At 40.2% G+C, this 15,504-nt stretch overlaps 1 protein-coding gene across 1 annotated transcript in view; it reads left to right on the top strand.

Moving 5' to 3' along the window:
- The first annotated feature begins 7,433 nt into the window (after positions 1–7,433).
- LOC136860498 (D-ribitol-5-phosphate cytidylyltransferase) overlaps positions 7,434–15,504 on the top strand; it is a 33,575-nt gene continuing 25,504 nt past the window's right edge. The window contains exons 1-3 of the mRNA XM_067138761.2: positions 7,434–7,667; positions 7,794–7,998; positions 8,101–8,348. Of these exons, the coding sequence (XP_066994862.1) occupies positions 7,575–7,667; positions 7,794–7,998; positions 8,101–8,348 (546 nt within the window). The 5' untranslated portion in view covers positions 7,434–7,574. The remainder of the gene's footprint in view (positions 7,668–7,793; positions 7,999–8,100; positions 8,349–15,504) is intronic.

Here is a 15,504-nt window from a genome sequence, read left to right as displayed (position 1 = left end):
CCCATCATGCCAAGGAGCACTTGCTCCTAACTACAATGTTAAGGAAAAGAGCAGACCCGCTCTCAATTTTACAAGCCTATCAAAGGCCACAAAAAACTTCACTTCTATCTGCCCTCAAGGCACACAAGGAAACAGGGGTAAGTAATACCCAACCTACGGGCCCTTCGCATGAAGAAAACAAAATATCAGGTTAAGTTACTGGCCCAAAGCAAAGGGGATGGAGGCGTAAATTTGCACTCCTAACTCTACATATTAAAACCTAGGAGGCATACATTACTAATACCATTCCACCCCCTCCCCGCTGATTTCATCTTTAGTTTCCCAGTCACCCCCTGTACTTCTATCGTGATATCTCTATCTAGTTCGTGGATACTTACTTCCAAGTTAGACCACAAGGCCTGCTTTCTTTCCTTATACGCCCAATCGTCCTCCTAATAGCTCGCTGAAATATGTCACCCATTTTTCATAGTCAATATTCATTTTCTTCGGACCCTTCCCTCCTTTATTGATCATATTTATTCTCTCCCATATGTTTTCAGTCCGATTCATACTGCATTCCTTATTTTATTAGCTCTGATTGGTCCTTCAACCACTACTTCTTCTTCTTCTTCTTCTCTGCAATTTTGCTTTTATACTCTTTCCTCAGCCTACAAAATGCTTCACGATCTTTGTTCCTTCATTTTGCTCTGTTCTCTTCTAATGCTCCTAGCGCTGCTCTTCTACAAACCTCACATTCCCTATCATACCAACCATTCCCTTCAGTTTTTTTTCCTTCTGCTGTGCTCGACTGCCCGTGTCACTCTCCTTACAGGGTATTCTAACAACTCCAGCGCTCTGTCAATGTTATTTTCCATCAGCGCCCTTTCCCAGCCAATTCTAATTAATTGTATCTCCTTATCCATAAATGCATCTAGCTCTCCTTTCGAATTATCTGTCCATATATATTTAATATAACCACTATCTCCCTCTATCGTACTTTTCCTCTCTTGCTCTTTACTTTCCTATCTCTTCACGAAACTCACCCATACCGAAGCGGGGTGCGATTTGGTCCAGTCCTCCACCACTATGCTTTTGATGTTATCTAGCAAGTCCTCTGAACTCATTACTAAATCAATAACGCCCCCCCCCCCTGTTCAGTAATATAGGTCATTTTTTCTTTTCTGTCCCCCTCCCAATAGCCGCTCAAGATGCAGAAATTCCCGACTTCGCACAATTCTACAAGTTTTCTACCGTAGTTATTAATTACCTTATCGTTACTACTTCTTCCCGATCTTATTATCAACTCTTCTTTCTTACTATACCTCGGGCTTCGCTCGCCTATTCTGGCATTCCAGTCTCCAAATAACAATATTCCGTCCTCCTCATACCTCTCTCTAGTGATACTAATTTCTAATAATAATTCCTCGAATAACTTATCATTTGCATATGAAGATCCCTTGGGGTGACAGTAGGCAAAAGCCAAGCATACATGTTTCTCTCTCCCTGCCTCTCTCCCCATGTTAAATCTTATCCATATCACACCTTCAATGCCACTCTCAATATACTCTATACATTCGTTCAACTCTTCTTTAACTAGCACGAATATTCCTCCGGGCGCGCGGCCCATTTTGCTTAATCTCTTCCTCCCCAAGTTATCTCCCTGCCTATTTCGAACCATGTTTCCAAAAAGCGCTACAATATCAAAGCTTTCTATTAAATTCTTCACTACCGGGCGAGTTGGCCGTGCGTGTAGAGGCGCGCGGCTGTGAGCTTGCATCCGGGAGATAGTAGGTTCGAATCCCACTATCGGCAGCCCTGAAAATGGTTTTCCGTGGTTTCCCATTTTCACACCAGGCAAATGCTGGGGCTGTACCTTAATTAAGGCCACGGCCGCTTCCTTCCAACTCCTAGGCCTTTCCTATCCCATCGTCGCCATAAGACCTATCTGTGTCGGTGCGACGTAAAGCCCCTAGCAAAAAAAAAATTCTTCACTTTCACATTGCCTATTTTACTTAATACTTATTAAATATTAACAAAGCCTATCTTCCACCCTAGTTACGGCTTTTTTTCCCTACCCTCCAAATCACCATCTTTATTCTTACTCCTCGTCACCCTCTCGCTCTCAGCTTCTACCTCCCTTCCGTCATTCTTTGACACTTTATTGTCATCCTTCCTCTCTTTACCTTCTAAACCTTTATTCCTTATCCCCCACAAGTCCTTCAAGCTCCTGCTTCTCCCCTTGGTCAAAAAGTCTCTCTCTTTTTTGTCACCCCCCAGGTCGGCAGACAATGAATCCTCTTTTCCTTTCAGAACACTATCCGATAACACTTCCTGGACCTGCACATTTAACCTTCCACTCACACTGTCTTGCACTGCACTGTTTTATTGTCTCGGCGCTTCAGCCATCGTCACCGCGTTTCCTCCCTCCTCTTGGGCGTACTACTGACTGTCTTTTTGCCGCATCGATCGTTCCTCTTCCCGTTTCAGCTCTTCATCCATACCTTTTAGTTTTGTTACAGACTAAACACGCCACCAGATACCATTCGTTACCACCAGCCTTTGGTCCTTAATAAATGCTTTAAGGCTTTGATGTCTAGCTCGGCCTAAATGCTTTCGTAAGGTTTTCCTATTCTCAACTCCTTCTCTTCCCAAGTCCTTGTTTATCCAGATCCTTTCACCTTGTAAATTCCTTGCGTTTTTATCACTATATCCGCCATTATGGTTGACATCAGCTTCACATCCACTGGTCTCCTATTTTTCACTTTTCCTACTCTTTCGACATCGTCCATATCCACTTCACGGAAGTTAATTTTCAGCTTATTTTGGACGAGATCCACCACTTTATTTATAAGCTTCACTTTATCTTCACTCCGCTCTTCCTGTAATCTTTAACTAGCATGAATATTCCTCCGGGCGCGTGGCCCATTTTGCTTAATCTCTTCCTCCCCAAGTTATCTCCCTGCCTATTTCGAACCATGTTTCCAAAAGCGCTACAATATCAAAGCTTTCTATTAAATTCTTCACTTTCATATTGCCTATTTTACTTAATACATATTAAATATTAACAAAGCCTATCTTCCACCCTAGTATATATATGCCTTCGTCCTTTCTTGGTTGACAAGGCCGACCTCATTCTTCAGAGACGCCACTTCCTTCTCCAGATTTTTTACCTGCTCTTTTAGCACTCCCGTTACTCTCTCATTCTTCTCTATTCTTTTTTCCGTAACTCCCCACTGTTCGTTGAACCATATCTTCAAATCTTCAAAACCCTTGGCTTGTTCCTTTCTCAAATCCTTTACCAGTGCATCTCCAGTATATGTTTTTACGGCATTTCCTATCAACGCTCTGATTCTATCCCAGTCCTCCCAGCTCATGTCAGGGCCTGGATCATCTCCACGCCCCCTATAATTAATAGTACAGTTATACCCGTCGCTGCCAAGATAGCCTCGCCAAACTTCCCCAGCTCTCCGTTGTTCGCCGCATGTCACTTCGTCTTCTTCTGCCTGCTCTGCCAGCCGCCGATCGCCGCACGATATTGCTCAATACCAATCATGTTATACTACACTCCCCTTACCACATATCCACACTGTCCGGTTCCTCAAGTAAGACTGTGCAATCGGAGGACTACCGGAGGTCTCCGGAGGAAGAGCGAAAACAACTGCTCCGCTCCGCACCTACCGTTCCCAGCTATAGACTATGAATCGTAAGTTCCGCTCGCTCTGTTGACGGGCCAAGTATGAGACAGACACAGCTTACCAGCGGCATGATGGATCGGAAAGGATCGGCTCTTCCCTAGTTTCAATTTTAGCAGAAAAATCGGCTTCGGCAGCTTCCTATCCCCTGCCTCTCTTCCACAGCTCACCACTTGTTTGTGTTCAGAGATGTAGCAGAACCCATCAGAGAAACGAGTAGGCAAACAATTAGTATTTATCGTAAAAAATATGTAAAGGTGGAGAGAAGGGGAACTAAATTTTACTCAATCTTGGAAATCACATTTACCTTAAAAATTAAAATCCCAGTGGTCACTTTGAAAGGGGTTCACCGAATCCATAAACACATAGGACGATCCGACCTGGTATCCACTCGTTTGATACAGTTGCTGTTTTCAGACACTTATTGCACAGAGCGGTCAGTGTTGAATTCAAAAGAAGTACCCGGGGATTATTTTCCTGCCTAAATCCAGTATTGTCTCTAACCTACCTAGATTTTTAAATTTTCCACAATATCTAATTAGAAAATAGCCAGTGTGACTACTCTGATTTAGTACGTATCAACTGTAAGGTACAATCTTAAAATACTAGTTTTGTTGGATTACTATTGCTGTTTGTGCCCACGGTAGCTAGAAGAGAGTCGGTAGGTGTCACGAGACGGATGCGCAGTAGACTGCCGTTGTTATGACGTCACTGGACCGTCGCTGTCATTACACTACGCATTGTTTGGCGCGTTAATATCAGTCTATATACTTTTTTGTGTCGGTGATTTCATTCTGAACAGTGAATTTCGGTGCATTGCTGTTCGTCTGCGGTCTGCACATTGTTTCTTTAATTATTTAATTACTTTCGAGGCTTGCGAATGTTTTGAAAGTGTGAACTTGTGCATTGCGTGCTGTGCGGTGGCAGGCTGCACAAACCATCCCAGCCCTAATATACTTTTATATACTTTTGTCAAATAGGGCTTCATTCTCTACGGGATATTCTTTTTTTTTTTTTTTTGCTAGTGGCTTTACGTCGCACCGACACAGATAGGTCTTATGGCGACGATGAGATAGGAAAGGGCTAGGACTTGGAAGATAGCAGCCGTGGCCTTAATAAAGGTATAGCCGCATTTGCCTGGTGTGAAAATGGGAAAGCACGGAAAACCATTTTCAGGGCTGCCGACAGTGGGATTCGAACCCCCTTTCTCCCAGATGCAAGCTCACAACTGCACGCTCCTAACCGCACGGCCAACTCGCCAGTTTACTGGATATTCAATATTATTATTATTTTTGCTAGTGGGTTTACGTCGCACCGAGTCAGATAGATCTTACGGCGACGATGGGATAGGACAGGCCTAGGAGTTGGAAGGAACCGGCCGTGGCCTTAATTAAGGTACAGCCCCAGCATTTGCCTGGTGTGAAAATGGGAAACCACGGAAACCATCTTCAGGGCTACCGACAGTGGGATTCGAACCCACTATCTCCCGGATGCAAGCTCACAGCCGCGCGCCCCTAACCGCGCGACCAATTCGCCCGGCATTATTATTATTATTATTATTATTATTATTATTATTATTATTATTATTATTATTATTATTATTATATTTTGTTAGCAATAAAAAGCAATAATGTTCATACAGCACTTACTATTTTCAGGAAAAGTAACAACATGCAGTATTTAATCTTGTGTATTTTATTTAAACTTTGAAAATCCACAGCCTGTTTCGGTTAATATTATTTCTGGATTGTTAAGCTCTGATTTATTTAATCTGTACGTGTAAAGGATTGGGAACTGTAAATACTAACATTTCCGGTATATTTGAACATTTGAAAATGATTTTTAAACATATTAGCAAAAGGTCTCACTATTCTGGATTTCAAAATATCGTATATCTGAAATATTTACGAAAGCACACAAACAAAATAATAAAAATAATAGTTTATGCAATATCTGAGTGGTTTTCATGTGATTTTTTTTTACGACAACATAAACGTAATTGTGATAAGGAACATAAGCGGGGTGCTCGGCACGCTGATTTGCAGTACCGTAAGTTACAGCGCCTGGCCGACGGTCCATGGTCCGCTGACGTCACACGCTCCTGGCCGGCTGCGCGTGACACCTACCGTCTCTTTTTAGCTACCGTGGTTTGTGCCTATGACATTTTCATCCCCATCTCCCACCCGTTAAACCTGATATTCCACTAGATTCAACACTGAAAACAGTCAACATGTTGATTATGCACAGTAACCAGTCTTTGAGCTATTCGTTTGAGGTACCGGTACTGCCTGGACTAACCACTTTCTGAGCTTTCGTCCTGTCATCTAATTAGTACACTTCCTCCGTAATGGGAGATAACGTTCGTGTAGCGATGGGCATTCCGAATGAAAACTACCGAATTATTCGATAGTCTCAAACTACCGTTTCATTCGATTGTTTTCAACAACATTCGATGTTTCATTCGGTCTATATGATACTGAATTCCCCTGCAGTAGTTGCTCCTACTTCGCTCAAAACGATAGTACGTAAGTCGAATGTTACGGAAACGATAGGAACCAATGCAATAGTATTACGGTCTAGGAGAGCAACTATCGCGCGCGTATTTTAAACATTATCCAATGATGGTCCGTAAATATTATTCCCTCCATTACATGGGCAAAAAAAGCAGTCCAGCAGAATTCTGGAAGAAACACAAATCTGCCATGGAACTCTTATACACATTGTCACAGAAATATCTCACAGTTCCTGCAACATCTGTTCCAGCAGAAAGAATATTTTCGAAAGCTGGCCAGATGAGTGAAAGAAGAAACAGGCTGAAAGCAAAACATTTAGATCTTTTAATATTCCTGAACAAAAATCTTTGATTATAGGAAGACAGTGGTAGCCTAAGTGTCTGATTAATTATACTGCAAGTTTAACATGTTGTTTTAGTTATCCTAACCTGTCTATGTGCACAGAATGAAAACATTTGATCTAGCTACCGTACTTTATGTACTTTTTACCTCGACATATTATTAGTGACTGCACATATAAATGCTTATTGCTCTATTACATGTGTGTTTCATTTAGTTCGCGGTTCGGTTGTATTTTTTCATGTTAAAATGCAGTTTTTAAAATATAATGTAAGTATCTGAAAATCTATGACAGCTTTGAAGAGAGCTATGTTTAACGGCTGTTTGCACATGTATATTGTTTGACATGATACCAGTTAAATAAATAAAAATGTATTTTACTGTACTTCCTCCTACGAAGAGAGATTGCCTAACCTAAAACTGACCAAGTGCACCATTAAATATTTCATATTAAAATAAGTAGGCCTACGTGGTCCCAGTGTCCATAATGCTAATAATGAGTATTCTATAAATTGTTCCTAATGATTAGCACAGATCTTGTGGGAGCCGAAATTGCAAGGATCAGAGTAAATATAAGACCGTACACTGTAACAAGCGTGCATATTGCAGTAATTAGTAACTACCGTAACGAATGTCAGCAATTCGGAAACCGAATGAAAACTATCGAATAAAAACATTCGGTTGTGCTCCTGGACTATCGTTTAGCAATCGATAGCAGGAAACATTCGATATGCCCATCACTACGTTCGTGTTTCTCCATATACTCTTGATCCAGACTTGTCGTTTACAGCAGTAAAGAGGAGTACGTTTGCCGGACGACACTTCTAATTGGACTTAAGATGGCGGCATTGCTAATACCGAAGTCACACAGCTTCCCCCTAGTTACTTTGTTTTTGCGGAAACTGATCGATGGCGTTTCTTTGAATGGCGGTACAGCTTTGTGTTTGTATTGTACCCATGAGTGTAGTGTAATTTTTATTTTCTTGGTTACTCTTTCGTAATTGTAGTTGATTTTAGTTCAGTTTTGTTTTCGTAAGCCCACACTAGTCAGATGATTTCCTTTGGTGTAGGAGTAATCTTGCCTTCAGCTGGTTCTGGAGAAAGGTTGGGTGGTCCAGCCCCCAAACAGTATTGTAAAATTAATGTAAGGATGTTAAACTTATTAGTGATGGGTTAATATAGTGAAATATGAATATATTATGAAGAAATGAATGTGACCTGGTGGTTGTTATGAGCTGTCAGTTCGAGTATTTTCTCTGGTTCCTTGCAGGGGCGACCACTGTTCATGTATGCTTTAGAAGGCTTTGAATGCCTCTCCTGGGTGAAAAGAATAGCCGTAGTTGTTGACAACCCAGAGCATGTTCAGGGTCTTCTGGAAGCATCTAATATTGACAGGGAAAAGATTTTGGTCGTGAGAGGAGGTCAGACAAGGCATCGCTCTATAAGGGCAGGTGTTCATGCCCTGCAGAAGAATGGTAAGGTTAATTTTTCAGGTTTTGTGGATGTAAGTGTTCAGAAGAGCCTTGTTTAAAGAAAGAGAATCGTTTGATGTGTGATAGTAATTGATTGTCTTTCAGATCCCAATTTGCGAGTTCTGGTTGTCCACGATGCTGTACGTCCTTTCGTCCCAGCCTCTCTCGTTCAGGAGCTTGTTCTCGCTGCTGATCAACATGGTGCTGCTGGTGCGACCCGTCCTCTTGTGTCCACTGTTGTTAAGGGAGACTCTGAAGGTTTTATGGAAGAAAGTTTAGAAAGATCAAAATATGTTGCCAGTGAAACTCCTCAAGCCTTTCAGTTTGGCATATTGTCCTCTGCATATAGCAAGGTATGATGCTTTTATTTTATCTTTCTTTATAACCCTTTGTTTACTGAATTATAATTTTTAACTCTCTTTGGACAAAAGTTTTAATACAGTTTATTATCTGCGCACTTTTTAGTGATAGATTTTTGTACTCGTTGGAGAAGTAAGAAGGGTTCCGTTAATACTGCCAACTGAATGGAAATGAAATCTGAATTGAATCGATAATATGATCGATCGATATGAATTTTATAAACCTTTATTATTTTAAGCAAACAACTGTGTCACACACACAATATATAATACTATATAACATTTTCCATTGCGAAACGTGTTCCTAGCATGAATTCTATAGTTTGGCTTTGATGTGTAAACAACAACAGTACGAGTACTTAAAGTGTACGCCAGATGTCGCACAGCGATGATAAGCGATTCTTAGTTTGTGTTTCAAAGGTTGCCAATACGAATCTCGAAGATAACCGAAGTCGACCACTTCAGCACTAGGGTGTAAATCTATCACTAAAAAGTGCGCAGATAATACTGATATGTAGATTTAGATATACTAACATGTATGACACCATACACATGCAAAATATTGGTAATTTGGCCAAAATGTAACTTGGGATATGAAAGTTCCAACAAAACTGATGGGAATATTTTCAAGATGCATATGAATAACAAACTACTTCACAACAGTGATAGCCTAAAAGGAATTGTAACCCTGAAAATGAGTAAATTTCATCCAACTGTGTTGTCTAGCTCCATGGCTAAATGTTTAGCTTGTTAGTCGTTAGTTTAAGGGGTCCCATGTTCAGTTCCCGGCCAGGTCGGGAATTTCAACTTCCACTCCCTCTGGCTTGGGGGCTGGATGTTTGTGCCGTCTTCATCATTAGAATTCCTCTTAGGTAGGGCTCTATGCTTGCGGGAGCGCAGGTCTCCTATAGGACATGAACTCAACATATATATACACTGAACTGCTGAAATAAAGCTAAATAATAATTTGCCATTGGCACTGATGCTATCAATCAGTCAGTCAATACTGATCTGCATGAACGGCAGATGCCCAGGTGGTAGATTCCCTAACTGTTGTTTTCCTAGCCTTTTCTTAAATGATTGCAAAGAAATTGGCAATTTATTGAACATCCCCCTTGGTAAGTTATTCCAATCCCTAACTCCCCTTCCTATAAACAAATATTTACTCCAACTGGACTCTTGAATTCCATGAATAGGCTGCCCAATAACTCTTTGATACCAATGCAGTTAGCAACTTCTAAACATAATCTCACCCCCACTGTCGGCAGCCCTGAATATGGTTTTCTGTGGTTTCCCCATTTTCACACCAGGCAAATTCTGGGGCTGTACCTTAATTAAGGCCATGACCACTTCCTTCTTACTCCCAGTCCTTTCCTATCTCATCGCATCGTCACCATAAGACCTATCTGTGTCAGTGCGATGTAAAGCAAATTGTGAAAATAAAAATAAACAATCTCGACCACTCTTTGTTATCTCTGTACCTGACGTGACTTTGAAGTTACCAAGATTCCATACTGCTACATAATGAATAAGCTCTTACAGAAGAATTTGTCGTTTTAGGTATCCATTTAGGGGAGAAAAATAATAGTTTACCATTTGAGCTGTGGAAATGTTTTTACAAATGAATTTCTTTTGGTACTTCAACATTAACCATAATGGCTTCACCACTACTCCATAGTGTCACACATAGTGTCAGACAGATAGCTGCTATATATCATGCATGATAGATGCTGCCATTTCTCACTAGATTCTGAAACTATTTCTAAAGAGGACTGGGGAGTCTCATCAGTTTGCCAGGTAATGTTCAATTCCTGCAGTGAATTTTAAAAGGTGAGTGTTTAAAGTCCTGTCAGTAAACAAAGGGGTAAATAAATATTAGGCATTCATTCACTATAAGCCCCACAGGATTAATACCTATAGGCACCACTTTCAGTGCACGCATCTGCCGCTGTCGTGACTTGTCTTTTGTTTATTTCTTAGCTGGTCCACCTACAGCACTCACATTGGCATATTGACGTGTCGACAACTGCACAATCCTTGAACCATGGTTTGGGTGGAACATACAATATTATGTAAAAAATGTACATGTCTTTTCTATGATTCTAAGCATTGTCACCTCCGTAAAGGCCATGAATGCTCTTGGAGGGGTGGAAGGTAAAGGCTTCCACTATCCGTAACCTCGGCACATGATGGGGTAGAGAGGTTAGCTCTGCACTCGGCCACCTTTGCCCCCAGGAATTAACCTGGTACACATTTTTGGTGTAAATTATGGTTTCCTTCTAGGAAACTTATTTTTGATAGGAAAGATTTTATCCAATAGAGACACAAGGTGTCCATAATTGTAACCCTAGTGAACAGAGATGCAACATGAAAACGGCCTATAATATCATGAGGAGAGACATGCAGATTGAATAAAATGCCAATTCAATGAATTCCAATGCCGCATTACCTGTGTACGGTTTGAGAAGTTCTCCAGGGTTCTATGTAGAGGAACCTATACTATTTGCTGGCAGGGTAGGAGAGATGGTGGTATACAGTTTTTATTCACTAGCCTGTGTTCAGTTCCAAACCTCTCCGCAGTGTTCATATCGAGTGATGACATAGACGCTGTTGATGGTGATTCATCCATCGGATGGAGACATTAAGTCTTAAGCCGAACCCCTGATGCTATTCAACAGGAGTAGGCTATATGCCGGCACCAGGTTTCACCCTGTCCCTTTTTACTGTCGTGTATCACTACGTTCTATTCATCATATTAACTCCTCTGATGAGGTTGATGTCAAAAAGGGCATCCAGTCATAAAAACTTGTTATGAAGATTCATTTCACTTCATACCAGACCCCGTAGAGAAACAAGACAAGGTTCGGACTGGAGGAGGGGGAGACAGACAGACTCACACAAAAGAAGTGAAAATAATTAAAGCCGTCACACATTGGGTGCTGTACCATGTAGCTGTATTATAACAATATTGTATATTGTACAGAAGATGAATATATGATAGACCGCACACTGCTAAAATTATATATTGGGCCGATGACCTTCGATGTTAGGCCCCTTAAAACAAGAAGCATCATCATCATCATCATCATCATCATCATCATCAGCTAAAATTATATAGACTATTATAAGGTATAACACTCGGCGATGTAGCATGTGTTTGACTGTTGGCTATATACGACGACATGGAACACATCATGTATCGCTGCTTCCAGTGATCTAAACATAGGAAGTTTAATTGAAGAAGTGAAAGGTCATACATGTCAGTGGCAAATTAACGACGACTATAAGAATCTTATATGTTATAGTAAATAGCGTCTGTACACTGCTCCCATCCGTAGCCTATGGCACAGAGTGCTGACAGAACTGCCAACAAGCGGCAGAACTCCCTGTGCAATGACAGGTTGCCCATTGGAGGAGTAGGGCTCTGCCAGCTTTGCCAGCCCTCTCTTCCTGCTCACTCTCATGCTAGCCACAGCAACACTGCAAGCCTCATCGGAGTTGGGAAAGAAGTCTTCGGATCGTATTCCTACCTTCCCATATCCCTGCTTCATCCGTGTAACGTTGCAAAGAAAAATCTGTAAGAATACAGGAACTAAAAAATTACAAATAATCATTACCCTCCTCCTGTCCCTCTTTCTCATAATGTTGGTTTTCAACAATTTCCATGGGTGTTCATTGATGTTCTCTGTATGAATGTCCAGTTCATCCGGTTGCACCACTTCACCACAATAGAACAGGATTTAAAAATCTTAAAAAGAATTGAGAAAGGCAGACTAATGACCGAATTTGAGAGCTTATACATCTTTCTGGCACAACACTTTAATAAAGACAAAAACTTGAATGATTTAATAGACACAAAAAGCCCCCTTTATGATCAAATTCCCATTCTGCTTCAAAAAATGAATTTTCAAGGCAACAACTTTTTTTAAATCTTTAATACTACATCATCTAACTCTCCCAACACGTTGACAGACACGCCCCTCCCCTCTACCTCCCCGTTCCCATCAACTCTCTTCTACACATTGGCAGCAAGCCTGTAACTCCTCCATCCCAAGCGCTTTCCCCTCCACTACGAGCTCATGAATACAATATGTGAAGTAGGAACCGAGAGACCTTCAAAAATATGACAACACCCAAACAGCCTAAGAATAATTGATATTAACATTACCCATTGTTAACTTTCAGGACCAAAACCCCCCTTATTAAATCTCTAATTCCATATCAGCCAACACTCCCAGCACATAGACAGGCGCGCCCCTCCACTCCACCTCCCACCTTTCCGTCAACTCTCCTCTGCGTGTGGACAACAAGCCCATAGCTCCTCCCTCCCAAGCGCTTCCCTCTCCACTGTGACCTCACGAACACAATGCGCGAAGTACTAGCTGAGCTTCCTTCATTAGTCTGACAACACTCAACCCGAACAAGTAACTTCTCAGCGGCCTTTCGGGTATGTGATACTAATATTTACTCTTTACTGCCTAGATCATTTCTTTTAAACATCAATTTAATAATAATATCTCAATTACAGACAGCCGACACACACTTGGCTTTCACACCATCCACCACAGATTATGATCAACATGCTAGCATCCAGCACACACCAACACCATCATGTTGGGTCACTACAACTTCACTTCACCGATAAGATTGATGATGACTCATCCTGAGCCGTGACACTCCGACCAGTCGTAGTGTACTTTGGCATTTAATTCCTTCGCTGTGGACTACGCCAAATGTTAAATCAACATTTTATTTCACTAGGCTAACATCACAAGCCAAAGATTTCGACCTGTTGTTCTTCATTATTCTTCAAATTTACGACATTACCTCCAAATAAGGCCTAAATTAACCATTCTCACGCTTGAATATGTTCCATAGCATTCTAAAAAATGTAATATATAAAACTCAAATTTGGGTGAGAAATTCTAAACCCCACAACAAGTTCCCTTGAAACAACTATTATCAACAAATAACGGCTGCCATTGTTGTAATTCACAATGCGCGTTTGTACTTATTCGACCTTTCTTTTCAACTACACCTAAATTAAGTCTAAACAATTTAAGACACTCCAATCAAGTTTCCTTTTACAACAGTTAAATTCACCATTTGCTTATTGAGAGCCAAATTCTCGAATCTGGGACTTCAACCAGATAGCTTTTTCAGTTCATGACTACGCTTCTGAATGCGGCCTCATTTGGTATCTCTCAAAGTGCTGGAATGTTTTTCCTAGCATTCCAAATAATGTAATATTTGAATTTTGAAGTCAGGCGACTGCTGCTAGACATTGTATAGTTACCTTGTCACAATTGGTGATCATCAGCCAACGGCAGAAATATAGTTACACGCATTGGTGCCGGACATTTGTATTCTTTTTCCTTAGACTGCTCCCATGTAAATATGTTAATATAAATCTTAGAAATTACTTTTCCTAACATTTCTAATAGTATAGTGGCAAAGTTTCTTGTCGGACCACTGCTGCTGGATGCTGTTATGTGCCTTACACAACTAGCAATCAACAGCCAACGGCTGATAAGTTGTAATACACATTAATACCGAGTATTGTACCTTTGTCACAACTAATGATCAGCAGCCAATGGCTGATATTGTGGTTTTACACGTTGGTGCCGATTACTTGATCTTTTTCCTTAGACTGCTCCCATGTAAATATGTTAATCTAAATCTTTGTAGTTACATTTCCTAACATTTCAGATAGTGTAGTGTCAGAATTTCAAGTCGGACCTCTGCTGATGGACGCTGTTATATGACTTGCTCCTACTGTTAAATATAAGTCAGGTACCTGGTTTAACCTTGAGGAGGTACAGTGACTGATGATGCCTTCTATGAAAGGTGAAACATGTCTCACATTCTTATGGTAATAATAATCAATTCCTAATTGTTAAAAATATTAATGTATGTATAATGTGATATCTATATATATAAAATAAGAGTTTTGTCTGTATATTGCTCAGAATTTGAAAAGAATGGTATTTCTATATCGGTCATGTCCACAGTAACAAGAAAATGCATTTTTTACTTTTCCGTAATGTCTGTCTCTGTCTGTCTGTCTGTCTGTCTGTATGTATGTATGTATGTATGTATGTATGTATGTATGTATGTATGTATGTATGTACACGCATCACGAGAAAACGGCTGAAGAGAATTTAATGAAAATCGGAATGTAAAGTCGGGTGATGAACCGCTACAATCTAGACTATAAATTATTTTAATCATGCTGAGTGAAATGGTAGTTTAGGGGAAGGCCTGAAATTTAATTCTCAAATATTTATGTTATTAGTGGTCGTGTCTTAATGAAAATTGCTAGACAAAGATGGGAAATAATTCGCTACAATATAGGCTATACACGCTGAGAAAAATGGTAGGTTAGGGGAAGGCCTAAAATTTAATTGTCAAATATTTATTTTATTAGTGGTCGTATCTTCACGAAAATTGGTATGCAAAGTCGGGGAATAGGTCGCTATAATCTAGGCTATCAATAATGTTATTCGCACTGAGTGAAATGGTAGTTTAGGGGAAGGCCTGAAATGTAATCTATATATAAAATAAGTGTTTTGCCTGTGCATTGCTCAGAATTTGAAATGAATGATATTTCTGTATCTGTCATGTCCACAGTTACAAGGAAATGCATTTTTTACTTTTCCGTAATTTCTGTCTGTCTGTCTGTCTGTCTGTCTGTATGTATGTATGTATGTATGTATGTATGTATGTATGTACACGCATCAATAGAAAACGGCTGAAGAGAATTTAATGAAAATCGGTATGTAATGTCAGGTGATGAACCACTGCAATCTAGGCTACAAAATATTTTATTCGCGTTGAGTGAAATGGTAGTTTAGGGGAAGGCCTGAAATGTAATTCTCAAATAAGTTGTTTATGTTATTAGTGGTCGTATTGATAAATACTATATAACTAACATAACTTTAGTTATGTCGTAAGTTAGTAGTAGTTATGTAAGAAGTTATTAAATTTCCGATCACTTATGTCTTATACATTTTTACCGTACCGCATATAATCAGAGATATTCATGAATTTGGATTTTTGTTACTAAGTCCATATCAGCTCCGAGTCACGAGAAAATGGGTAAACAGAATTTAGTGAAAATCGGTATGTAAAGTCTGAGAATAAGGAACTA

This window comes from Anabrus simplex, chromosome 1, assembly GCF_040414725.1.
Source record: "Anabrus simplex isolate iqAnaSimp1 chromosome 1, ASM4041472v1, whole genome shotgun sequence".
NCBI lineage: Eukaryota > Metazoa > Arthropoda > Insecta > Orthoptera > Tettigoniidae > Anabrus > Anabrus simplex.
Note: the sequence above shows the minus strand (reverse complement) of the source record. Positions and strands in the feature narration are given on the sequence as shown.